Source organism: Macrosteles quadrilineatus, unplaced genomic scaffold, assembly GCF_028750875.1.
Source record: "Macrosteles quadrilineatus isolate MER2022 unplaced genomic scaffold, UCM_ALF_1.0 Scaffold_1__1_contigs__length_201487025, whole genome shotgun sequence".
Taxonomy (NCBI): domain Eukaryota; kingdom Metazoa; phylum Arthropoda; class Insecta; order Hemiptera; family Cicadellidae; genus Macrosteles; species Macrosteles quadrilineatus.
Window position 1 is genome coordinate 47099032 of NW_026542594.1, and position 27508 is coordinate 47126539.

At 33.7% G+C, this 27508-nt stretch overlaps 1 protein-coding gene across 3 annotated transcripts in view; it reads right to left on the reverse strand.

The window, feature by feature from the left end:
* Positions 1-5610: 5610 nt before the first annotated feature.
* The window catches only part of LOC128983201 (protein Dr1), a 50630-nt gene continuing 28732 nt past the window's right edge, over positions 5611-27508 (reverse strand). For all 3 annotated transcript variants that reach the window (XM_054402398.1, XM_054402399.1, XM_054402400.1), the window contains one exon: positions 5611-5769. In XM_054402398.1, coding sequence (XP_054258373.1) covers positions 5650-5769 — 120 coding nt within the window. In that variant the 3' untranslated portion in view covers positions 5611-5649. The remainder of the gene's footprint in view (positions 5770-27508) is intronic.

Below are 27508 nucleotides of genomic sequence, written 5' to 3' on the forward strand. Positions count from 1 at the left end.
TAATCCACCATCTTTCTTGTTTAACGCACAAAGATTAGCACCATAAATATATTTTAGAATTGAACTGTTGACTTTCCTTCAAGCATAAAATTAACAAGATCTGTAATACTTTTCAGCAGTTTCCCCCCCTGAGTCATTTGCAGATTTAGATGTTAAGTCTTTCAAATGTTGAGGTGAAATACCATCAAAACCAGAAGAAGAACCATTAGGAAAAGAGGAGATTGATCTTTTTACTTGGGATTCTTTTGTTTTTTAGAAAATAGATGTTTCATTTGGAGGATCAAGTATTTGGAGGTCTCGAAACGGAGTAGGATGCATGGAAAGCAATTTGTCGTGATTTTGAGCCGTTACATCAGCAACTGTGTCATTAGAAGAAATTATTCTTACTGCTCCTTTCGTGTCGAAATCCTCAATCTTTTTCACGTTGTTCTATTGTACTTTTCTTGAATTTATTTTCATTTATTATTGGTAGTTTTTCGTGTGATATATTTTCTTTTACTAGAAGTGTTAATGATTTTGTGTTTTGTGTTTCTGGTATGTATTCTTAAGCACTCGTATGAAAACAACATAAGGCTTAACCAAGCAGATTGTGAGTTAGTGTTGATGCACATTGTAATACGACGTGATAATTTGTCTGCTGCGATTGGTCTTGCTCCTTTCGGGATACGCTTCAATATGGGAACGTTTTTCTTCAGATTTGTAATTAGATTTGAAAATTCATCAAGGTCCAAATTTTTACCTATACCAGGAGTTAACCGTTCTGTTTGACTACATGGAATGTTGAAATTTGTATTTGATGATTTATTGTTAGGGGGCAAATTAGTTATCGGTGTTAATTTGGTGGCCTCTGTTCTTCTTAAACAGTGGATTTTGTGAAGCTTTAAACCTTTCTCGGTTTTTAGGGCATTTACACAGATATTACAGATAAATCCTTTTTGACTTTCACATGAAGAATGAGTATTGTATAGATTTCTGGTTTGCGTAAGTACAGAGTCTATCGACGAGTCATGAGATGTGTATGTGGGTCTGAAATATCTGGGATCTCTGTTCGTGGGGATGGAATTTGATACACCTGATGAGGTTGATTGTGACATTTTATAAAAGATTTCCCATTCAAAGAAAAAAAAATAGTTATTATAAGGTAAACATGAGCTCTAGTCTTTGCATGAAGAAGGTTGGTTCAGCTGATAAAATAATTTTAAATAAAAATAAACCAATATAATTATTTTGAAAACAAATAAAATGAATATTTGAGGTTGGATGAGTTTCATTTGTGAGAATTATTAATGTTATAGAGGTATAATGTATAAAATACTTATTTGTAGAAAACCTGTCTTCTTAAAGATCTTTTTGAAACACTGTTTAAAAGCTAATTTAAAAATTATTCACTAATAATCACTGAAAATTGAAGAGCAAAATGTTTATCAACTTTATAAATTCACATCAGCTGTCAATCAACTTTAATTTTAATCAAAATGGGTTTTTTTCTAAAATCCGATTTTTTTGTTTTAGCCTATGGAGCTTTTTATTGGGAAAATTAGATAAGTTACGATAACTTTTGAATCGTAAATTTTACAGAAACGGGACTTATACAATTCAAAATTTATAGGACCCTAACATACTAATTATAATTGAAACCGGCTTTTTTATAAAATCTGATTTTTTGATATTTTATGAAATTTTATGGGAAAATAACATAAGTTACGATTATTTTGGAACCGTAATTTTTACGGAGATGAGATTTTTTACCATTTTGTTCAGAAATCAATTAAACAAACTTACCATAACTTACTATAACCAGTGCTCGATTTGTAAAAAATGAGATACCGGAACTGTAACCTATTTAATGTGATTAGTACCTATCTATGACAATATTTTTATCTTTCCCACAGAGAGGTACCGGAACTCCGTTCCGCCGCATTTCCCCACTAATCGAGCACTGACTATAACATACTAAATTTTTATCAAAATCGTTTGGGCCGTTTTCAAGAAAATCCTATTTTTCCGTTACATTATGGGTTTTTATGGGAAAAATACCATCAAAAATCAAAATTTTGAAAAAAAATGAAAAAACACCTGGAGATGCCATAGACTAGTACCTACATACCAAATTTCATCAAAATCGGACAACAGGTGTGGTCTGTAGCTTTGTACACATCCACACAGACACACACACAGACACACAGACATCACTTCGAAAACCACCTTTTTGGGTTCCGAGGGACCCAAAACGGATATTATTATCCACTCAAAACTCAAACTCGAAAATTTTGACAAAAACAATTCTTTCTCCATATACTACGTATAGGGGGAGAAAGTAAAAAACAATGCAGTAAAGTAAGTTTTTTTCAATTCTAAGAACTGAATTGAAAAGGCTAAATTAAAAAACAGTCGTGGGTGAATGTGGTTTTCAAAGTGGTGTGTGTGTGTGTCTGAATCTGTGGATATCACAGATGATACCTGAGGTCCAATTTTGATGAAATTTGGTATGTGGGTACTAATTTATGGTATCTCCAGGGACCGCTTTCTTTATTTGTAAATTTAAATTTTCAATGGTGATTTTCCCATTAAAAAGCATAAAATAGCCCAACAGAAAAATTTAACTTTTTTAAAACCACCTGAACGATTTTGATTACAATTTAGTATCTTATAGTACTTTTTAACTCCAAACAAAATTTCTGTAACAATTGGGGTCCAACAGTTATTTTAATTTTGTGATTTCCCCATTAAAAACTCATAAAATAATAGTTTTGACATCATAAGATGTGGAATTGCCCCTGAACTGGTTTATAACTAATATAATGGTTTAATTACCTTCAGTCTCCAGTTCGTTCAAAGTAAGTCGATTGCGACCTAGGTTTCAGCACGATGTTGTGCTATCATCAGGCTTCCAGTCGAAAATGTTCAGTCCATTGGACGTTGTTTAGTAAAAACTATGTACAGTTCGCAAGACACAAACACATATACATTTAACGATCGGTATTTACAAGGGGAGAACGAGTACATTTTGTCAAATCACCGGCCGCGACGAGTGACATCCAAGCCACAACTAGCTAGAGATAATTCTTGTGGTCTACCTGACCTTTGTACTTTGTATTGTCTTGATCCTTGGCTAATAGGATGCGTCAGTGTCGCTTGAGTCTCGATTATTTTGTTGAAAATTAAATTGGAGCTGTGGTGGATTTGATCGTTCACTAAGTTGTCAGCATCTTGTTTTAAAGACTTGTAGATGTGAAACTCTTCTAATGTATCTCATAAAAAGCCTTTTTTGCAATAGCTGAGAATGGTAACATTTTCGTCCAATTTCCCCGCTCTATGGTCGTTTTCGATTATGTGTTGTGTATTAACAACATAGCCCCGAAATTACAGTTTACATTAGAAATAGAAAGTAACAACCAAATTAACTTCCTCGACCTCAATATCAAGAAAAATAATAACAGTTTTGAGTTCGACATTTTCAGAAAGCCTACCACAACCTCTCAGACGATACACGCTTCCTCATACCATCCCCAAAGCCACAAAACAGCGGCTTATAATAGCATGGTTCACCGCCTCTTGAATGTGCCATTATCACCTACAAACTATGAAAAAGAATTAGACACCATAAAGTATATTGCAGCCTCCAAAGGATATGAAAATAGAATGGTTGATAGATTGGTTAAAAAACATCGTAATAAAAACATAAACAAAAATCTAAACTCGAACCAACAGACACTTAAGTACATTCCAATCGAATATGGCCACCGATTATACAACCTATTGAACAAAGAATTAAAACCATACAATTTATTACCCGCTCCTAGAACCTCCAATAAATTAGAACGCCTTCTAACCATAAGACAACCCTCCAATGACAATGGGAAACTGGAAAAAACTGGTGTATATAAGCTAAAATGTGGTGAATGTGAACAATACTACATCGGCCAAACAGGTCGGTCATTTACAACCCGGTTGAAAGAACACAAACCAAACCCCCGACTTATCCAACAAAAATCTACATTCGCCCAACACATAATCGAAAACGACCATAGAGCGGGGAAATTGGACGAAAATGTTCCCATTCTCAGCTATTGCAAAAAAGGCTTTTTATTAGAAACATTAGAAGAGTTTTACATCTACAAGTCATTAAAACAAGATGCTGCCAACTTAGTGAACGATCAAATCCACCACAGCTCCAATTTAATTTTCAACAAAATAATCGAGACCCAAGCGACACTGACGCATCCTATTAGCCAAGGATCAAGACAATACAAAGTACAAAGGTCAGGTAGACCACAAGAATTATCTCTAGCTAGTTGTGGCTTGGATGTCACTCGTCGCGGCCGGTGATTTGACAAAATGTACTCGTTCTTCCCTTGTAAATACCGATCGTTAAATGTGTATGTGTTTGTGTCTTGTGAACTGTACATAGTTTTTACTAAACGACGTCCAATGGACTGAACATTTTCGACTGGAAGCCTGATGATAGCACAACGTCGTGCTGAAACCTAGGCCGCAATCGACTTACTTTGAACTGGAGACTGAAGGTAATTAAACCATTATCTATATATATATATATAATCCAATGTATGTTTGTATATTTGTATGTTTGTATATTTGTATGTTTGTCCTTTATGGACTCCAAAACCGCTCGACAGATTGTAATGAAACTTTCAGGCATTATTAAGTATTATTCAAGGATGGTTTGTGTGAAGTTTGGTGCAGATCCGTCAGATCAGGCTCCGCCCCAGTGGCTCTGGAGTTTCCCATGTTAACCTTTTGAGTACTCATATTTAAATGGAATTAAAGAATCTTAACAGCTGGTGCAACTAAACAATTTGATTCTGTGATGTTCAATAGCATTAAAAAGTTAATAGGTTTACCAACAGGGTGCAGCACTATATTTATTTTTCATTTATGAGAACAGCTAATTTGCAACCAAAAGGTGAGTGAGCGTAGCGAACGAACTTCAACCTGGAGGCGAGTTAGCGTAGCGAACGAGCTAACCTGAAGGCAAGTGAGCGCAGCGAACGAGCTCCAACCTAAAGGTGAGTGAGCGTAGCGAACGAACTTCAACCAGGACGTGATTGAGCCACGCGAAAGAGCTCATCTTGAAAATGAACAAGCATGTGACATAAAACCACAATAGGACAGGACGACGTCTGTCGGGCCAGCTAGTATTAGTCATAAAATAACAAAAAAATCTGATTTTTAGATAACCAGCTACATTAATTTTAATTAAAATTTAGTGTTATGACCCTTGTGATTCCAAACAAAATAGTACAACTCCCATTGCTGCAAAAAATATGGTCCAAAAGTTATTGCAGCTTTTGTGATTTACCCTCGTTTCGAGTTATAGGCCTACTCCCATCGCTTGAAAATGAAAAAGTTTGTTGGCAAGCTAATGTGAGAAAGTATATGTGTCAGATTGCTGATACTATTTATTTGTATTGATTGATTTACATTTTTTGGTTGACAGACCGTAGATCAAAGGGTTTTACCATTGACTATTGGATACTTTGTACTATAATACCGTAGTCAAAGTTTTTACTGAACTGTAAAAATAATAGGTTCAGTTCAACATTTTGAAAATAAGTGTGGGTATGAAATTACATGAAAAAACTATTTTTTTTCAAGAAATTTATTTACAAGGAGATTTATTAATGAGAATTAAGAGTAATCATCATCGTCACTGGAGTCCATTGACTGTTGCATGGTAGCTTGTAACTGTGCCTCAGCCTGTAATTGTTGCCATTGCTGCTGCTCATCACGAGCTTGCTCCTCACGAGCCTATAATCACAAAAAAGTCACTGTATATCAGACCCAACAAGCACTAAGAGTTATCATCATTCATGGCTGTTGCATGGTGGCTCGTAACTGTGCCTCGGCCTGTACAACGACGACACACTCACTGTATATCAGATAGGGGTCTGCGGGTCCCTGTATTTTTCATGTCGGGTCAAGACAGCGGAAGGTCCAAAAAGCCGGGTCTCTGGGGTCAGAGATTTGTTCTGGCCAAGATCGGGTTCCGGCAAAAAAAATTATTTATTTTCAATGAAACACTCTTATATCATATCTATTATCGCAGAGGAATTAAAATGTTTAAATGAGAATTAAATATTGAGTATGTTCGTTTAAGAATAAAGACACAGCAGAGCAATGCCGCACTACCACTAGCCAGAGCCAGCCATCTACTGACGACAACAACTGTGATGCAACAGTGCAAAGAAAACAATGTCAAAAGAAAGACTATTTATCCAAAGATGTTTATTCCTTGCCTGGTTAAAAATATATTTTAGTATTTTACATACCTAAAAAAAGAAGAAATATCAAATATAATAGGAATATAAAGAAATATCTAATATATTGTACGGATCTGTATCTTGTTCTTTTATATCCCTATTATCGTTTTTGTCATTCAGTAACAATAACACTTCTGATCGTCTGGTGCGGCATCAGCAGGCAAGTCAACAAAGAGGTTAAATGATGTTTTAAAATTTTAGGAAAGTTTTACAACAGTAAAATGACTTTTATCTAAAAAGCATATTTATTTCTAAGATTAAATAAAACTAGTGTACCTGTTGCTCGAATTCGAGCAATTGCTAAGTATTACAGGCGTTATTTTAAAATGAATAACAGTCATAATTTCTGATGACTTTAAAATATTCGACTCAAAGATTATGGAAATACTCAAGATGTACATAAAAGATCGATATAATCAACATTTATTGTAAATAGTGTTTTCTACAAATAGCCTTACTCATAGCCGAATATCATGACTCCCTTCTCCATACCGCCCTGAGCGATAGGGATCATTGAGATGCGCTCTAACCTTTCCTCTCCCCTTCATGGGCAAGTTTTCATTCCATTTCTTTCTTAGTTTTTGTTTGTTTCTTTTTTTAAATTTTAACACCTATATATGTATCCCTGGTTTTTCCTATTTCCCTAGCTACTTTTCTAAATGTCTCAATTGTTTTCTTGTCACTCATTAAGTTTTATTTTCTCATCTCTAGACCTATTCTATCCAAGACTTATTCCTGTTCTCTGTTCTCTCCTATTTGCCTCATGAAGTGAACAATTTATAAATACGTGACTCGTGGTTTTTATTTCTCCACATCTACATACTTCCTCTTACACCAGGTGAAATCTTCACAAATTCACCTAGAAATTGTCCATGTCATTGTGACAAACTGCGTTTCATAATGGCCCATCTCCCAATCTTGTTCCAGTCTCTTTCTGATGTTAGGTATATATCCGAACATTTACCTTTCAAACGTTAACATAAAAAACTCTGCTCCCAACGCATTTTCCACTCATCTAATATCTCCTCTCTTCTGTTTCTGATGTAGTCCTACCCGCCTCATTGTCTTCCTAAATCAACAGCTTATGCAGCGATTATCCAACAGTCCTAAATTGAATGTGAAATCTTCAGGTGGCTGTTGGAGAGTACACTTAAACCCAACACAGAAGCGTGCTTGCTGTATACCAAAGACAATAGTATTATTTGTATTTCGTTCACGTCTACCAGTTCAAGTTTGTTGGCCTCTGTTATATATTTTCTATTTGCATTCTTTAACAATCATATGTTATTTTAAATATTTATTATTCCTGATGTTTTTACTATTGTGATTATCAAAACATTGTTCTCAAAACAAGACTCATTTATAACACCATCTTGAAATAATTTATTCTATACTAATTATCTAATATTACTTCAAGTATTTTGAAGTGGCGTCGAGGAAAACGGCAAGATGGACCAGGAACAATTTCAACTATTTCTACAAACACTTACAACGGCTCTTCAAGGTATGTTTGATTCACAACCATCAAAGAATTTAACACTGATTTCAAATTTTGACCAGTTTGACTGTACACAAGACACGTTTTCTCAATACAAAGAGAGATTTGAAAACTACTTAAAGTTGAAAAACGTTTTCTCAGACAAAGATCTCTGTGCCCAGATATTTATTAACAGTCTAGGCTCTTCTGGCTACGACTTGTTGTCTACCTTATCGTTGCCAAAGAAGGTAAATGAGCTGAAGTACGAAGAGCTTACTGCCCTAATGACAAATCATTTTCCTGCTCAAAACGAAATTGTCGAACAAAACAAATTCTTTTCTCGGGTACAAAAGTCTGAGGAGTCAATTTCCAGCTATGTCATGTCCCTCAAAAAGCAAATTTCGACTTGTAATGTTGACTGTTCTACTTGTAACGCTGTTTCTGACCTATTCCTCAGGGCACAATTCATAAGAGGAATTAGGGATTCTTCCGTAAGGGAGAACCTTCTTCAACAGAAGGATCTAACTTTTGACTCTGCTGTAACACAAGCTTTAGCGATTGAAGCTTCAAAGCTGAATTCCAATGCCATAGACGAGTTTTTCGCAGCAGTCACAACCGTCTTACAGCAACGTCCTAAGGAGTGTGTGCGTCGACACCACATCCACTCCAGGGATAGAAGAGTTTGGTTCATTTGTTAATTTAGATTGGTTGATTAATTATTAATCGATTTATTGGTTTTTTATTTTTTTTTTGTGATTTTAGTGATTTTTTAGTGATTTATACTGGATTTATGGGCTTTAACCCCAATTTTAGTGGTTTCATGAGCTTATTTCCTTGATACTAAGCCTTTAACAGTAATTTTATTATATTCTACAGTCTAATTCATCATTAAATGTTTATTAAATTTGTTAAAAAGACTAAAAAGTCGGCCCCTGAATATATGGTTTGACCTAGAAATAATTTTCCAAAATGGCGGCCAAATCCAGTAGTTTTTTGGTTTTTATTGAAATTCTGACTTTCCAGTCAATATTGGTGAAAAGTCGTAAATACATTTAATGTTCCTTCTGAAATGACCTTTAAAATGATACCAAATACATGTACCTACAACCAAAAATAAACCCGTAGAAAAAATAAAATATTTCAAATAATAATATTTTTATATAAATTAATGTAATAGTCCAAGCAAACTAAAGAAACAGACTCAGGGATCGTATACAAAATTTCAAGAAAACTTTTTATGGTTTTATTTTTATTTTTGAGTATGCAGATTAGCATACTAAAAGTTGGTAAAAATCAGTCCTTGGGTAACCCCTAAATTAATTTAAAAAATGGCAGCTTTTCCAATATTGGAAAAGTTTTTCAAAAAAGATACCACATGGTTTTATTGCACATTTTTCAAGATATTGACTTAGGACCACCGCCGATATTTATTGGATGGTCGGTACTTAATTTTGATAAGGGGTGTTTTATGGGCCGCCATCTTTGGATCTGCTATATTGGATATAAATGTTTTTAATGTAATTAAAGTGTTAAGACACATCATTATGAACTAGATTTCCACGCTGATTTCAATGCTGAAATCCGGGTTTTAATAGCCTTTTTTCTATATAAAGATATATAAAAACGAAAACTCTCCCCATACATTTCTTATAGACGTTTCGTACTTTGACAATTTAAAAACACTTTTTAAACTACCACAGCCTAAAGTTGTACCATCAGGTTTAAGTATGGCGTGGAAATAGTTCACCAGCATATCCAACAGATTGGGTGTGGTGTTTGACTGGTGGTACATCCACCCTTTATGAGACACACATGCCACCAGCACTACCTTCTATATTATCCACTGAAAACGTCATTCTGGTTGTGGCAGTAAGTGTGGATGCCAAAAGATGGGCGATGATAAAAAAATTGTATGTGTACTTTTTTTAATACAAAATGTAAATTTATGTATTTAATCAAATTTAGTGCATTCTTATAAATAACTGTAACTGTGTAATTTGAAAATTATATTTTCATAAATATAGGATATGGCCTTAAAAAATTGTAACAAAACGTTTTATGGTTTTATTTTGTAGTGTTGGGTGTGCAGAGTGAAAACGGGAAAAACTCCTCATACTGTAGCTATTCGTTAAAGTATTGACTTTTATTTTAGCTATGAATTCCTTATTGGAAATTATTTGGAATTGGGGATATATATGTCTTTAACTAAAGACAAATTAAAAAATAATAATTTTTAAGGTTAATTGAAGGTAGGCCTACATAATTCGTTTTAAATTTGTCAGGTGTCATTTAATGATCAATAAAATTAAAGCCAAACATTTTACTGAGTACTTTGATACTAGAACGAACTTGGAGACATATTAACAACCCGAGATATAAATCTTTAATAAAAACTGATTTAAAAAAAGGTAAATTTAATATTGTGTTGGGGTTTGTACCTCGTCTCTAACTAGCATGCCTTTAACTATCAATGGCTAAAATAAAAGCTCTTATATTATTGAATATTTAAAGGCTAGAACGAACTGCAAGCATCAATAAGAATCTGAGAAAAATAATCTAAACACATACCTATTCAAAGTACGAAACGTCCCTGATAATAAGTAGTGTAAGTTAATAATAATAATAACAAGTATTCAAATTATAAGTAGTGTATAGTAGAGAGTTTTCGTTATAATATATTTTAAGAAAAAAAAACGTATTTAAAAACGGATTTCAGCATTGAAATCAGCGTGGAAATCTAGTTCATAATGATGTGTCACAACACTATAATTACATAAAAAAATTTTTATATCCAATATGTCGGATCTAAGATGGCGGCCAAAAACGTGTTCACTATCGAAATGAAGTACTGACCACCCAATAAATATTGGTGGTGGTCCTAACTTAATATCTCGACAAATTTGCCATAAAGCATGTGGCCTTTTTTTTCAAAATGATTCCGATGTTGGGAAAAACCACCATTTTTAATAACTATTTCAGGGGTTTCCCGAGGACTGATTTTTGGCAACTTTTAGTATGTTACTCTGCATACCTAACACTACAAATAAAACCATAAAAAGTTCTCTTGCAATTTTTTATACGATCCCTGAGTCTGTTTTTTTTTTTTTAGTTTACTTGGACTATTACATTAATTTATAAAAAATATTATTATTTGAAATATTTTATTATTTCTACGGGGTTTGCTTTTGGTTGTTGGCACATGTATTTAGTATCATTTTAAAGGTAATTTCAGGAGGAACATTAAATGTATTTACGACTTTTCATCAATATTGACTGGAAAGTCAGAATTTCAATAAAAAGCAAAAAAACTACTGGATTTGGCCGCCATTTTGGAAAAATGGTGGTGTTCCACCAAAGATATTTTTGGAGACTTTTGATATGTTATTCACAATACCTTTCACTATCGAACAACAATGGTTTTGTATGTGTTCTAATTATTTCTAGGTTCAGCTATGTTTTTTCTTAATTTAAGGCGCCTGACTCTTACGTTTTGAATAGTTTTACTTGCAGAGTGGCAACCACTGTAAATACATGAATTTATGATAAACTCTACATTTAAATTACTTAGACTTCAATACATACCATGAAATAGGTGCTTAAGCAGTGAAATATACAAAATAAAGTCATAATTTACTTTTATAGAGGAATAAATAAATGAATAAGTCTGTAGTGTTTTTTGAACTGTCTTCGTCACAATACATTTTTTCCAGTTTTTTGCTAAACTGTACAGTTATAAGCTCTCCAAATGTGGTTTTCCAATCATTTACTAGTATAGTTTAACTAATTTGATGTTAAAATCCCATAAAAAATCATAAAACACAATATAATTTGCAATAATATGACATTTATCGTCTGTGAAACTCATGATGGAAGCACCATTTTATTTGCTGAAATATAAAGCTATTGGAAGGATTAAGATTAAATAAACTACATAATTATGTTTATTGCTATACATTCAACAGTAATACATATATTTCAGCCATTAAAAATGTTTACTTTTTAAGCCTTATCAGTCTAAAGTTAGCTATTTTGCTCCGAGTTGGACAATTTTAAGTCACAGATTGTAGACTTTTAAAGTGTATATTAACGTAATATTTACTGTTTTAGGCTATAATGAGTCTCAAAGGTACTTCATTAACCTTTGGTTAGTTCAAAATTGGCTTAAAAAAGTAAAAAACATAACTAAATCCTATCAAAAGTTAAATAACAATCGTAGCATTTGTCTAGATCAGGAGAGGTCTTTAGCTGGAGAAAACTCTTCCTGTTAATCCATACATCCTTCACAGGCTCTGTATTAAACTAATTACTAAAAGTTTCATTTGAACAAAAAGTGTACATCATAGCAGGTAGTGGACTATTCTTTTTGTCGGTGTATCCAAAACATCGATAGAATGCGCTGACAAAGCAATTACGCAAGGTCACGACTCAAGCCACCGCGCTGCTGTAGATCTATTGCCATACTCTAATATGTATGGCTAATATCATAAACACTTTTTAGGGTAATGGTTTATTAGTAAAGTACAAACACCATACAGTTTACCATACATAGACTCTTGAACCTCGAGTTGTAGTCGTTTGAAATATGAATCTTTTACAAGTGTTTTCAGTATAAATGTATGGTTTTGAAGTATTGAACTGTATAAAAAATGTTATTGAAACAATATTATGGTAAAAACAAGAATTAAAGCATTTAAACTTTGTAAAAAAGCATAAACCTGAGTAGTTTGAATGCTAATTGTACGTATTTTTTGGTCATTTAACCATAAATGTAGAGTTCAAATGTTTACTTTTGGGTACCTTACTAATAAATCTAGGCTTACATAGCTTGTTTGACCACAAATACAATAGAAAATTATTTATAGCCTTTGAAATACTTCTCACATTTTAAGCCTACCGTGACCATCGCCTGCCGTTTACAGAACGCAACGCTTAGTAACTTGGGTGGTCGATTACTAAATAACCCTTAAAGACCCAATGAATTTAATTAGGTTAGTAAAATGTGGGGAAAAATTAGCTTTAATTCAGTGAAAATCCCATCTCTGTATCACTAGTAGTTATTGAGATATTTGCATTTAAAGTTTTGTATTAGTTTATTTTTGCTATAAAATACGTAAATATTATTTTTAACATACAATTTACATTATCTAATGTTAAATTTGAAATCTTCAACTCAATTAAAAGGTTATAAAGCTATTAAATCCCAATAATTTGTGAATCAACAGTCTTTAACCCATAAAAACTGAGTTTCCAACGCAATTTGATCATTCTGATAGGTGGAAAATCACAAAAAAATGCCTTAAAAATCAAACCAATCAATCTATTAATAACCAATCAATCGATTAATAACTAATCAACCAATCTAAATTAACACAAACTCTTCTATCCCTGGAGTGGATGTGGTGTCGACGCACACACTCCTTAGGAAAGGAGTGTGTGCGTATTGGGGGGGGGGGGGGGGGGAAAGGCGTCAACAAGGTGGCAGTACATTCGAAAAGGCATCGATCGTCAGACAAGAGCAGCAGTCGTTCTTCCGACAGCAGTCGCAACATCTCAATTTCTTCTGCTACACTAAAAGGACATTATCAGCGCAAAGAACAATCATACGTCACATCAATGCAGACTGCAGAGATCTCGAGTCCGCTGTAATGCCTGTAACAAAAAGGGCCACATTTCGAAGGTATGTATCAAGTCCCTACTGTATAAACAAAGTGGTTCGAAATCAATCAAACACTTAAATCAAGATAATGATAACCAGTCCATGGAGTCAGACGTTGATGATATTTATGGCATAGGTCAAATTGGAAACATTCATGACATACACCTTCCAGACACTGATAAGTTTATAACAACAGTTCTTATTAATGACCGGCCCCAAAAGTTCGAAGTTGATTCAGGTTGCGCCCACACTCTACTTCCTAGAGGAGACTTAAAGCGTTTAAACATTTCAATGGACACTATAACACCAACATCTGTCAAATTTCGCTCATACACAGGGGAGCTACTTTCTCCACTGGGCATTGCTTCAGTACACGTGAAAAGCAATGGGACATCAACCATCGAACAGTTAATTGTTGTTCCTGACGGATACAGTCCTCTTTTGGGTCGAACATGGATACGACACTTGCAAATCAACCTAAGTAAGAAGAAATCAGAAAAGGATCGAAATCATCCACAGAAGATACATGTGTCAGAAAAAACTAGCTGGAAAAAGTCTTCCGCCAAAAAGGAGGAATTTAGTGAAAACATTGAAAATGCAGACTTGACATTTTTTCCTCCCTTCAACACTACCAGTTATTCGCCTACCAGTCATTCATCCACAAGTCATGCATCAACCAGTCATCAACCAGACACAAGTACATCTGTTTATTATCGACCAACACCTTCACGACGACATTCATCAAGACAGATCAAACGACCGACACGATACACGCCTTGAACACTTCCTCAGTGCGGAAGAATCTGTTATATATTTTCTATTTGCATTCTTTAACAATCATATGTTATTTTAAATATTTATTATTCCTGATGTTTTTACTATTGTGATTATCAAAACATTGTTCTCAAAACAAAACTCATTTAAAACACCATCTTGAAATAATTTATTCTATACTAATTATCTAACATTACTTCAAGTATTTTGAAGCCTCCTCCTATTGGCCGTCCTGGTCAACGTCTTAGAGTCTCCATTATGTCGAACATTTTATTGGTTATGTTTTTATTTTGTGCAAAATTTTAGTATAACCAGCTGTTTCAAACATTAGTGTGAATTTCAGAGTATTCATCTGTTCAAATGTAAACAGACATTTTCTCCCTAAGAATAACATGGGAACTTTGAAGGCCACTGGGGCAGTCCTAATGGAATTTCAAAGTCTTTTTGTTTGATGGCAAAACTACATGCTAAGACCTTTCTAACGACACCTTGGACATGGTGATCGGTAGCACCACCACTCCAAAACAGTTATGACAAAAATATGCCTAGCGTATTAAATATATAGATATTTGCAAGACACAAACTACCATGAATTAATTTCTTTGAAAATAATTTGTAACAGTTTTATGTTTTTGAACAAAGAAATATCTCTTTTTGACTCTACTTTCTTGTTTCGTTGCACAATTTTGTCTGCTATTTGAGCATTGTATAGTAAACGGTTGGCGTAAGAGGGGTGGATATATATATGACCTTGAGAGGGCCTGAGTACGGCTGGAGAAAGTGATTTATGGTTTGTTTACATCCTACTACCCTCCCTAAAAGACCCTGCAGTTTCAAAAACGTTGAGTTACAGTTTAAAAACATTGACTTGTGTTGTTAATTCTATCCTCTGCATAATCGGGAGTTGAGTCGGAGAAACTAGTGTCTCTGTATTTACAACAAGTTTGCATTTAATTTTCTTTTCTCATTGATTTAATATATTCTTCTATATACTAGTTAAAAGTTCCTTTTTGAGTAATTAATTGTGATATTATTATCAAAATCAGTAGCTTTTTTAGATTTTAATTTCTTTCAGTAGGTATAACTATATTTTTTGAAAATAAAATCTTACGTAGAGTGTTTAGACCTATTAATAACAATGGTGAATGGCGGATAAGGAAGAACCAAGAATTAAGAGAACTTAATAATGACCCCGATATTTTAGCAATGGTAAAGAGCAGAAGATTACAATGGCTGGGACACGTATATAGAATAGATGTTAACAGTCTGATTAAAAGGATATGGATGGGGCAACCAGAAGGACGACGACTGCCGGGACGGCCCAGATTAAGATGGAATCCCTTATAAAAAAGTAATTTCTGGACATATATGGCCATATCAAAATTCCATATGTTTTTATAAAGCCATATATGGTTTTGGATGACCATTTATGGAAGCATATATGGCCAGATGTGGTTGTATCCATATATGGCGGTGTCCATATATGGCCATATATGTAGCTTATGGAATTATCGGCCATATATGTCTCCTATATATGAAATTATTGTCCATAAATGGTCATATATATATTCCATATATGGAATTACTGTCTATATATGGCCATATATGACTCCCAGGTATGGAATTATTGCTCATATCTATAAGTATAAAAGAGGATGTTTGTATATATATTTGGCAGTGATAAACTCAGACACCGCTGAACCGATTGCCACGAAACTTGGTACATACGTGTAGAATTTCATGGAATAGGTTTATACACTATCAATTTCGTGATCCGTCCAATCGGCTCCGCCCCAGTGGCTCTGGAGTTTCCCATGTTAACCTTATGAGAAATGGAATTAATGAATCTTAACAGCTGTTTCAATTAAACAAGTTGGTTCTGTTCTATGATGTTCAATAGCATTAAAGATACAAGGATTACCAACAGGGTGCACCACTATTATTTCTTTTACATTTATGACAACAGCTAATTTGCAGCCAAAAGGTGAGTGAGCATAGCGAACGAACTTCAACCTGGAGGCGAGTTAGCGTAGTGAACGAGCTAACCTGAAGGCAAGTGAGCGTAGCGAACGAGCTAACCTGAAGGCAAGTGAGCGCAGCGAACGAGCTCCAATCTAAAGGTGAGTGAGTGTAGCGAACGAGCTCCAACCTAAAGGTGAGTGAGCGTAGCGAACGAACTTCAACCAGGACGTGATTGAGCCATGGGAACGAGATCATCTTGAAAATACTGTCATTAATAACCATAAATGAAAATAACCATTAATAATTAAGCTAGCATAACCTAGCATTAATATAAGAGCAATAATAAAAAATCGGTTATCCTTTGTACTATATGTGTTTCATTAGTTGTCGTACGTATTTTAATTTAGTTATAAGCACTTCATATACAATAAGACAATTAAACGTTACGGTACTTAAATTATAAATAGTCAAAGGCAAGACGTCTGCCGGGTTCAGCTAGTGGAATAATGAAATTCCATATATGCTCATGTATAAATGATATTTTGACAATAACTGGAATTATTATATGGAATTGTTGCTGGACTTCCAAACACTTCTTTTAATATTATAAATCTTAAAGTTTGTTTGTGGGTTTGTGTATTTTCTTGTTGCTCTCGCACGCCCAAACTACTGAACTGATTTGAGTTGAAATGTGTGGTAGAGAGGCATTAGCTAATATAGGCGTTTCTCCTTTAAAGTAATTAGTAGTAAAGTAATCTTAAAACTGACGTCTAATTTTCAAATGGTAAGTGTAGTAGGCCTAAATAAAGAGAATACAGTATTATATTAATTATTAATTAATTGTACCTCTGCTATAAAACAGCCGCAAATATCAATGTCACATAGTTAGGCTATATTAACAATAACATTCTTCAAATGACATAAAATGTCAAAGAAAAATCTTGTTTTCATATCTGGTTATATTTGGTCCAAAACCAAATATAACCAGATTAACAAAATTTTATATGGCAATATATAAACTTTTTCATAAGGGATGACCAAGTGAGGCAGGACCTCAGGAGGTCAGGAGCAAGTTTGAAGGCAGCAGTGGAGGCGCATCGTTGGCGAGGCCAAAAATCACTTGGGATTTGTGTGGCCACAGGAGTAAGAAAGTAAGTAAGTAGATCTATACTACTGTATGACATGCATTTTTTACCGTCGTTAACCCTAGCAGTGGCCAACAATCGCGGGACGATCGTTCGCCGTCGATGCTTAGAATGGCCACGATCGTAAGGCGATGGAATGGGCCGAAATTATTTTAACGGTAAAAAAAAACACTTATAATCAAAATAAGTGCATTAAAATCCCCACCCACGACGACGTGTCCTGTGGTATCGCGCACACTCTCTTCCAGGCGGTCTATCTTCTCACCGCTCTTAGTCAGCGAACAGTACCAGTACCGAGATAAGAACCCCTCTTTTTGGTTCCCTGATAGTCTTGGTACTGCATTCTGGGCGCGTAATGCAGCTATATTACAAGTGCGGGGTCACGCGAAGGGCGGTGGTTTCGTTAAGGTTCGGTGCCGGGATGTCACTTACTTCAGTGTCTACCTCACTCCCAATGAGGCCATCCGTGACTTTTGTGAGAAAATAAAAGGAATGAACTTAGAAGGGCTGACAAAATAATGAAGTTGCAAACATTTTGACAGAAAATTTGATAAAAAATAAAATGATTTGTATAATTGTCCAGATAAAAAAGTCATCTTTGTTTTTATTTTAAATGTTTACGAAGTTTACAGTATTATTTTACTTTGTTTATATTTCTTCAAATTTGAGGGTTATTGTTATGTTGAAGGGATGTTTACCATATAATAACCACACGGATTAAATAATCAACAATTAAGGGTTAAATGGAAAACTTCTGCTTTGTTTTTGTTTTTATTTGAAAACATATAGATGATATATTCTAAGCTTTGTAAATTTCTTACCATTTAATTGAACAATTATTTTCAACCAGGGAATAAAGAGGAAGTTCCAATGGGCGGAAAAATAATATTGTTTGGAGGAGATTTTAACCAGGTACTCCTGTTGATCCAAAGAAAAAAAGGTTCAAATAATATAACCTAGCATGCATAGTATGGATAGTAAAGGGAGCATCCACATGTAAAACCTAGAGGTTTCCGTTACTTTATGTTTTCAAAAACGAACCAAAAATATGCATGACAATGCTGATGAAAAGTAATTTTGTCCTTGATTTCAATAACTGGGAAATGGAACCCTAGTCAGTGGCAAAAGAGTTAAGAATAAGCCATTGATTAGCTTTTTTTAGCCTAACTATAAATATAAATACCCCCCCTGCAGCAAACCTGCCAACTAAGCGAATTTCCATATGCCTGGATTGATTTTCAATTAATTTATTAAATTAACTATAAATCATAAACTAATACAGCATGTTGTGATTATTCAAACCTACAAAACAGTTGCCTGGTAACAGCTGTCATATTTATTTGTAAACATTGTAGTTCAAAAGTCTGACATTGCCCACCTAAAACCCTCTGGGGCGGAGCCCTTTTGACGGATCTGCTCCAAACTTCAAAAAACCATTCTTGAAAGATGCGTAATAATGCCTGAAAGTTTCATTACAATCTGTCGAGCGGTTTTGGAGTCCATAACGTATATACATATATACACACATACATACATAGTTCCTCTTTTATAGATACTAGTGTACATGTTGCTCGAATTCGAGCAATTACAAAGTATTACAGGAGTTATTTCAGATTGAATAACAGTCATATTTACAATGAATTTAAAAGAGTCAACTCAAATATTACTGTTGTGTAACTCAGACCCTGTTTATCTTCGTTATTGATAAACCTAAAGCATTCCGGACGGTTCTCTCCTTCTCAAAATGCCTCGCTGTACAGGCAACACAGGTCATTAATAGAGGGCAAATTGAGAACGAAAGGTCGTTTTGGGGTAGTGTAAGGGCGCATTTGTAACCAAATAGTTGAAGTTGTCCAGGTTCATGTTCAGACTGTTAAGCTTCCCAGGAATTAGCATGGAACAAAAGACTTGACTGCGTCAAGCCCCACGATTCAAAACTCGATTGCCCATCATCTGGCTCGCGAAAGACAAAAGAGCTTGCCGGGAAACCTCTCGCGATAAAATGGCTTCGAATCGTAATTGACGAGTTATGATGAGTTAAGCCTATTACGCGCCACTGTTCTGTAGTTGCGGTCGTTATCACGATTGCGCCTCCTGTCTATGTTTCGTTGTCGTTGCGTCGGAGACATTTAAAAGAAATAAACAACAAATAATAAACAAATTATAGCGACACAAAACAACGATAAATACACAAATTTTAGGATACAACCATACTAACACGATCCGTCTTGGGGGTTATGTTTACACAAACTCAAATAGTAAATAAATCTACTCAATGTGTTTCATTGAATTGAAAAGTAAATAACAGCAATACAATTATACAGCTGATCAAAATGTAAACAATTATGTTCTTCATAAGGATAACATGGGAACTTTTAAAGCCACTGGGGCAGAGCCCAAGGGACTTTTTCAAAAATGTAAGGTCAGTTTGCAAATCTACGCGACACGCTCTTTCCAATGAGACGTCAATGGATAAAATCGGTTAAGAAATGGCGGAGGAGTTCAACCGACAAACTTTCGTGTAGCGTATTAATTATATAGATAGATGTAATCAGACAAGTTGAAATGGTTATTTTACAAAGTATCCAATAGTCAATGGTAAAACCCTTTGATCTACGGTCTGTCAACCAAAAAATGTAAATCAATCAATACAAATAAATAGTATCAGCAATCTGACACATATACTTTCTCACATTAGCTTGCCAACAACCTTTTTCATTTTCAAGCGATGGGAGTAGGCCTATAACTCGAAATGATTAAGGGTAAATCACAAAAGCTGCAATAACTTTTGAACCATATCTTTTGCAGCAATGGGAGTTGTACTATTTTGTTTGGAATCACAAGGATCATAACACTAAATTTTAATTAAAATTAATGTAGCTGGTTATCTAAAAATCTGATTTTTTTGTTATTTTATGAGTTTTTAATGGGGAAATCACAAAATTAAAATAACTGTTGGACCCCAATTGTTACAGAAATGGGAGTTAAACATTTTTGTTTGGAGTTAAAAAGTACTATAAGATACTAAATTGTAATCAAAATCGTTCAGGTGGTTTTAAAAAAGTTAAATTTTTCTGTTGGGCTATTTTATGCTTTTAATGGGAAAATCACCATTGAAAATTAAAATTTAAAAATAAAGAAAGCGGTACCTGGAGATATCATAAATTAGTACCCACATACCAAATTTCATCAAAATTGGACCTCAGGTATCATCTGTAATATCCACAGATTCAGACACACACACACACCACTTTGAAAACCACATTTACCCACGACTGTTTTTTAATTTAGCCTTTTCAATTCAGTTCTTAAAATTGAAAAAAACTTACTTTACTGCATTGTTTTTTACTTTCTCCCCCTATACGTAGTATATGGAGAAAGAATTGTTTTTGTCAAAATTTTTGAGTTTGAGTTTTGAGTGGATAATAATATCGGTTTTTGGTCCCCCGGAACCCAAAAAGGTGGTTTTCGAAGTGATGTCTGTGTGTCTGTGTGTGTGTCTGTGTGGATGTGTACAAAGCTACAGACCACACCTGTTGTCCGATTTTGATGAAATTTGGTATGTAGGTACTAGTCTATGGCATCTCCAGGTGTTTTTTCATTTTTTTTCAAAATTTTGATTTTTAATGGTATTTTTCCCATAAAAACCCATAATGTAACGGAAAAATAGGATTTTCTTGAAAACGGCCCAAACGATTTTGATACAAATTTAGTATGTTATAGTCAGTGCTCGATTAGTGGGGAAATGCGGCGGAACGGAGTTCCAGTACCTCTCTGTGGGAAAGATCAAAATATTGTCATAGATAGGTACTAATCACATTAAATAGGTTACAGTTCCGGTATCTCAATTTTTGCAAATCGAGCACTGGTTATAGTAAGTTATGGTAAGTTTGTTTAATTGATTTCTGAACAAAATGGTAAAAATCTCATCTCCGTAAAAATTACGGTTCCAAAATAATCGTAACTTATGTTATTTTCCCATAAAATTTCATAAAATATCAAATAATCAGATTTTATAAAAAAAGCCGGTTTCAATTATAATTAGTATGTTAGGGTCCTATAAATTTTGAATTGTATAAGTCCCGTTTCTGTAAAATTTACGATTCAAAAGTTATCGTAACTTATCTCATTTTCCCATAAAAAGCTCCATAGGCTAAAACAAAAAAATCGGATTTTAGAAAAAAACCCATTTTGATTAAAATTAAAGTTGATTGACAGCTGATGTGAATTTATAAAGTTGATAAACATTTTGCTCTTCAATTTTCAGTGATTATTAGTGAATAATTTTTAAATTAGCTTTTAAACAGTGTTTCAAAAAGATCTTTAAGAAGACAGGTTTTCTACAAATAAGTATTTTATACATTATACCTCTATAACATTAATAATTCTCACAAATGAAACTCATCTAACCTCAAATATTCATTTTATTTGTTTTCAAATAATAATATTGGTTTATTTTTATTTAAAATTCTTTTATCAGCTGAACCAACCTTCTTCATGCAAAGACTAGAGCTCATGTTTACCTTATAATAACCTCTATTTTTTTTCTTTGAATGGGAAATGCCACAATGTTTCCACAGAGTGCAGCACAGAAAACTATTTTACTTTTGGATAAGTAAAATATATTAAACCCCAATCGCAGCACACCTGTGCAATCAACGTTTAAATTCTCCAATGTTAAATGTAAACCTAAAAACCTTTGTCAAAGTATTATAAACAATAAAAGGGATGGCAATGCCTTAATATTTCTTAAAATAATAGTTGTTAGTGCAGCAAGGCGGGTAACTGCTAGTATTTACTAAAATATTTCCATAAATAAGCGAGTGCTTAGGTTTGCTGCTACGGGGAAGGTAAACCGTGTTTTTGACCATACGTCAATAGTAAAGGATGAAATAAATAAAATGTTTAAATTTGATCAACATATATCTATAAACAAGAAAACTAAAACAGTTTTTATCTTCTTCATAAGAATAACATGGGAGTTTTAAATTTGAATTTTTTTTATTTTCTCCGTAACCATTAGACATACAACAATGCTTCAATATACTAAATTATAACTTTTTTTATTTCTACAAAATGGTTGTGAAATATATTCCAAAATGTTATGTTTTTAGGGTCAAAAATGGGAAAACCCCATTTTTACCCCATAAACCCCTGTTCCCATTGTCCGGTCAAAAAACACTGTTTACCTTCCATGTAGCAGCAAACCTAAGCACTCGCTTATTTATAGAAATATTTTAGTAAATATGTAATCAGACAAGTTGAAATTCACATAGTCTGCAGGTTTGCTGTGGCGGAGGTATTTTATATTATCAGCAAGTTTGGTTGGTTGTGTTAGGTGATGACAGTTTATTTTTATAATTAAAAATTGTAAAATTAGTCTTATAATAAAAATAATACAATACTCCTTCTTAAGTCGACGTAAGGGGCTCTCGCGGCTCAATGCCCGACTCCTTCGTAGAAGAGGCTTACATCAGCTTCTGACCAGGCGCCTTAGACACGCTAGTCTCGGCGCGCAGTGTCACATTTGATGTTGACCCTACTCGGACAGTTGAAAACTCAGACAGTTGATATTTCGATATTTTTTTAAATAATTTAAAAACTCGGACAAATGAAAACTCGGACAGTTGATTTAACCAAATATTATTATTATTTAAACCATACTCGGACAGTTGAAAACTCTGATACTTTATAATTCGATATTTTTTAAAATAATTTAATAAACTCGGACAACTGATTTTAAAAATATTTTGTAATTTTTAACAAACTCGGACAAATGAGCCTCACCCATTTTCAATTAACATTTTTTTAAATTTTCTCCGTAACCAATGACCAAACAAAAACACTTTGATATACTAAATTATTTGTTTTTTTAAGCTCTTTAAAAAGGTCTGGAGAAAAATTGATAAATTTTGTGTTTTAAGTAAAAAAATGAGAAAACCCCATTTTACCCCATAAAAACCCCATTAAACCCTGTTCCCATGGTCCGATCATGCTGGTTCGTGAACTCATTCAAGTTTATCCTGCCTTAACTATTTGTTTTTTTAAGCTCTTTAAAAAGGTCTGGAGAAAAATTTATAAATTTTGTGTTTTAAAAAATGAGAAAAACCCATTTTTACCCTATAAAAACCCTGTTAAACCCTGTTCCCATGGTCCGATCATGCTGGTTCGTGAACTCATTCAAGTTTATCCTGCCTTAACTAAATTAACTTAACCTTCAAACTAAATTTCATGAAAATCGGGCAAAAATTACTCAAGTTATCGTCTGGACAGACACAGATATATACATCGTCATATACTAGCTGTACCCGCGGGCTTTGCCTCATTTAACTTCATAAGTATTCGCATGGCTCAATCACGTCCTGGTTGAAGTTCGTTCGCTACGCTCACTCACCTTTAGGTTGGAGCTTGATCGCTGCTCACTTGCCTTCAGGTTAGCTCGTTCGCTACGCTAACTCACCTTCAGGTTGAAGTTCGTTCGCTACGCTCACTCACCTTTTAGTTGCAAATTAGCTGTTGTCATAAATTAAAAAAAAAAATAGTGCTACACCCTGTTGGTAATCCATGTAACTTTAATGCTATTGAACATCATAGAACAGAAGCAACTTGTTTAATTGAAACAGCTGTTAAGATTCATTAATTCCATTTCTCATAAGGTTAACATGGGAAACTCCAGAGCCACTGGGGCGAAGCCCGAAAGCCCGTTCAGAATAAAAACTACTTAGTTTTCCTATTTAATTCCCAAAGAATCGGTGTACCAAATTTCAGCCTCCTAGGTAAATGGGAAGTGGGAGAATTAGTGATGAGTGAGTGAGTGAGTCAGTGAGGGCTTTGCCTTTTATATATTTAGATAAAAATTTAAACAAATGGTTTTTTTTTTGGCCTCTGGGAACATCAAAATGAAAAAGTAAATCGGTCCCGGGCCTAGGTCTTACGATGAGACCTACAGTAATAGCTACTCCCCTATAGGGAAATTCGCTAAAATGTATTCCATCGAAATGATAATGTATCCATTGAATAAAAATTTTATACTATTAACAATTAAATACCTAAATAATACTTTGGTGTGGTCTAAACTATGAACCCGCTGGACGTTTAAATAGGCCTATTTTGTAGGTCTATTGTCAATCACGCTTTAAGGAGGAATACCAATACATAAGCTTTCATAGAGTAGTTTCTATTTTTAGGTTGATCAGAAACAAATCTAGGGTCAAGTTTGATCAATGGCATTTACACTAATTTTGTTAACCTTTACTAAAGGAGTAAAAAATTTGAATAGCTGGGTCGGGATGCTAATTTAGCAGCTTTACAAGAACTAAACTTATCTCAACCCACCTTTATATGCCTTTTCATATGAAGACAATTTCCAAAATTCTAAATCACAAGACCATTTAAAGATACCTTAGTAAACCATAATTTTTCACAAACAATCTATATATTAATTACGTAAGCCGATTCTTTGCGTCAAAATTGTAGGCGGCTGGGAAGTCGTAGAACGACGGGAGAGGGCTCAAATTAAAGGTTTTGATCCCATGACAGCGGCAAAATAGTGAAATTTTTAAATTTTTTACAAAAAATTAGATATTACGTCAAATGTTTTCCATAAAGATAGCATTAGAAGCCATTTACTGCTGATTTTTGTTTACTTCAATACAGCTGATCGTGATTTATCATTAAGCCAGTAAGCAATATTACATTTGGATTACTCATTTGCCAGTCAATTCTGCAATGTACTGCATACTATATAAAACCAGGAATAACGTTACCTATAATAATTGAGACTTTTTAGTTACGTCTTAAAATTTTGAAATCATTTATTTTACTGTGCAATTTACAAACTTAATTAGTTAAACATGTGATAAGTAGTAGAATCATAGGAGATCGCTCAAATCAAAGGCATTGAACTTAGAATGGCTGAAAAGTTAATGAAGTTCTGTCTTCTAATTTGAAGGTAATTGTTGTGTTGAAGGAACGTTTAGCATGAAATAACCACATTGACTAAATTATAAATTATTTAAGTTTAAATGGAACACTTCTGCTTTGTTTTGATTTCAAAACATTTGTTAAAGATTTATTGTACACTTTTTTTGTAAGTTTACTAACATTTATATTTGAGATTTATTGTAGTGATTAGGCCTAATAAATATTTTGTATGTAGTGGAATAACCTGAATGGCCACGAAAACAACCTGGGTTCATTAAGTAAGTACTATCACAAGTTTGAATGGGTGGAAAAACAATATTGTTTGGAAGAGATTTTAACCAGGTACTGCCTGTTGCTCTAAGCAAAAAAGGTTCAAATAATATAGCCTAGCAATCCTAGCATCTCAAACCTTTACCTGAACCTTTATCTCAAATTATTAACCAGTGTTTAATACATGGCATTTTTCCGGATAAACTAAAACTTTCCCAAATCTCACCAATATTTAAAAAGGTCCTAAAATCGGATACTAACCCATTTGCACCGTTTTACTTATTTACCAAAAATCTCAGTATCACTGAAACATTAAAAATACAATATTATACATTTGACTAATTTCTATGATGATTTATAGTATTTTATAGCTAAAAATAATAATAAAATACATATTTTTATATTTTTTGAATGTTGTATACGTATATTTATATGTATTTAGGATTAGGATATGTTTACACTATTTTATATATTACTAAAAATAGGTGCATATAACCTGCCTGGAAAAATATTTGACTATTTTTTATTTTGTTTTATAGTGTTTTATAGCTGAAAATAATATAAAACATATAATGTATATAAAATTATGTATTTTATATGTATATGTATATATATTTAGGCCACATTTTCACTATTTTTCATAATTTTCATAAAAATAGTTAAATAGCTACCTATACCGGGTGATTCAAAAAGGACTTTACAACTTCAAAAAATTAATATAAATTTTATTAAACAAGGTACAGAGCTGGTTTTGATGTTGTTTTAAAGGAAAACACTTCAAGTTTTTTTACCTTAAACTAAAGATGTTCTATGTGACTTGCGTTGGATTTGGGAAAAATAATTAATTTAGGTATGAAAAAATTGTGAAAACCGTTAAAAATTTGAGAGAAATTTACAAAATTTTGAAAGTAGGGCGTTTTTTGACGGTGAAGGTGTGCGATTTTCGAAAAAACGCATAATAGTGTCTTGTAGGAAATTTAATTCCGAACCTACGTTTTTTCCTCAAATCTTTTCTAGCTCTTACCGTTTTCGAGCTATAGCCGTTTGAAAAAAAAGTGTTTTGTCGTTTTCAGAGGTCTGCCATTTTGGATTTTTTTTTTGGGGGGGGGGTTAAAATTTGTAAATGCGACTTTTTGGAATGTTATGGGTGGTTTGGGACCAAGAACTACAAGTTTACGAAATTTCAACTCCCTAGCACATCTAGAAGTGGGTAAACATTAGTATCCTCAGTCAGTTACACACATGTTCGTACCTCCTTTGCCAGCCACTCTACCTGATCTTAGAGCAAGGATTTACGCTGCTGGTTGAGCAAGTTACACCTTAAATGCTAGTGCGAGTCTGGGAATAAATCGACTATCGATGGGATGTCTGCAGGATAACCAACGGAAGTCACATAGAACATCTTTAGTTTAAGGTAAAAAAACTAGAAGTGTTTTCCTTTAAAACAACACCAAAACCAGCTCTGTACCTTGTTTAATAAGATTTATATGAATTTTCAAAGTTGTAAAGTCCTTTTTGAATCACCCGGTATTACGAAAATATGAAATCATTTAAAGATCATAATATTTTGATGAACAAATTTAAATATTATATGTATATATTGTAAGTATAAATGGTTCATTTTTTGAAAACACCAAATTTTTAAATTTCATGGGTGACGTACCAGTACCATACTAGTACATCATCTGATGCAAATGGGTTAACAATTACCGTCCAATTTCTGTATTGAGTAATTTTTATAAAATATTTGAGAAGGTCATAAATTTGAGATTGGTTAGTTATTTTGAAAGCAATCATCTATTTTCAGTGTTGGGAAGTAGCGCGCTACAAGTAGCGCGCTACTTTTTTTGTAGCGTTAGCTGTAGCTACGCTACTTTTAAGATTTTTTAGCTTTAGCTGTAGCTAGCTACATTTTTAAAGTAGTTGTAGCAGAATTTTAGCTACTTTTCTCACTACATTATCATTGTTTGAGATAGTGATTTTTATCATAACCTCAACCTTACGTGAAACAACCTCTTTC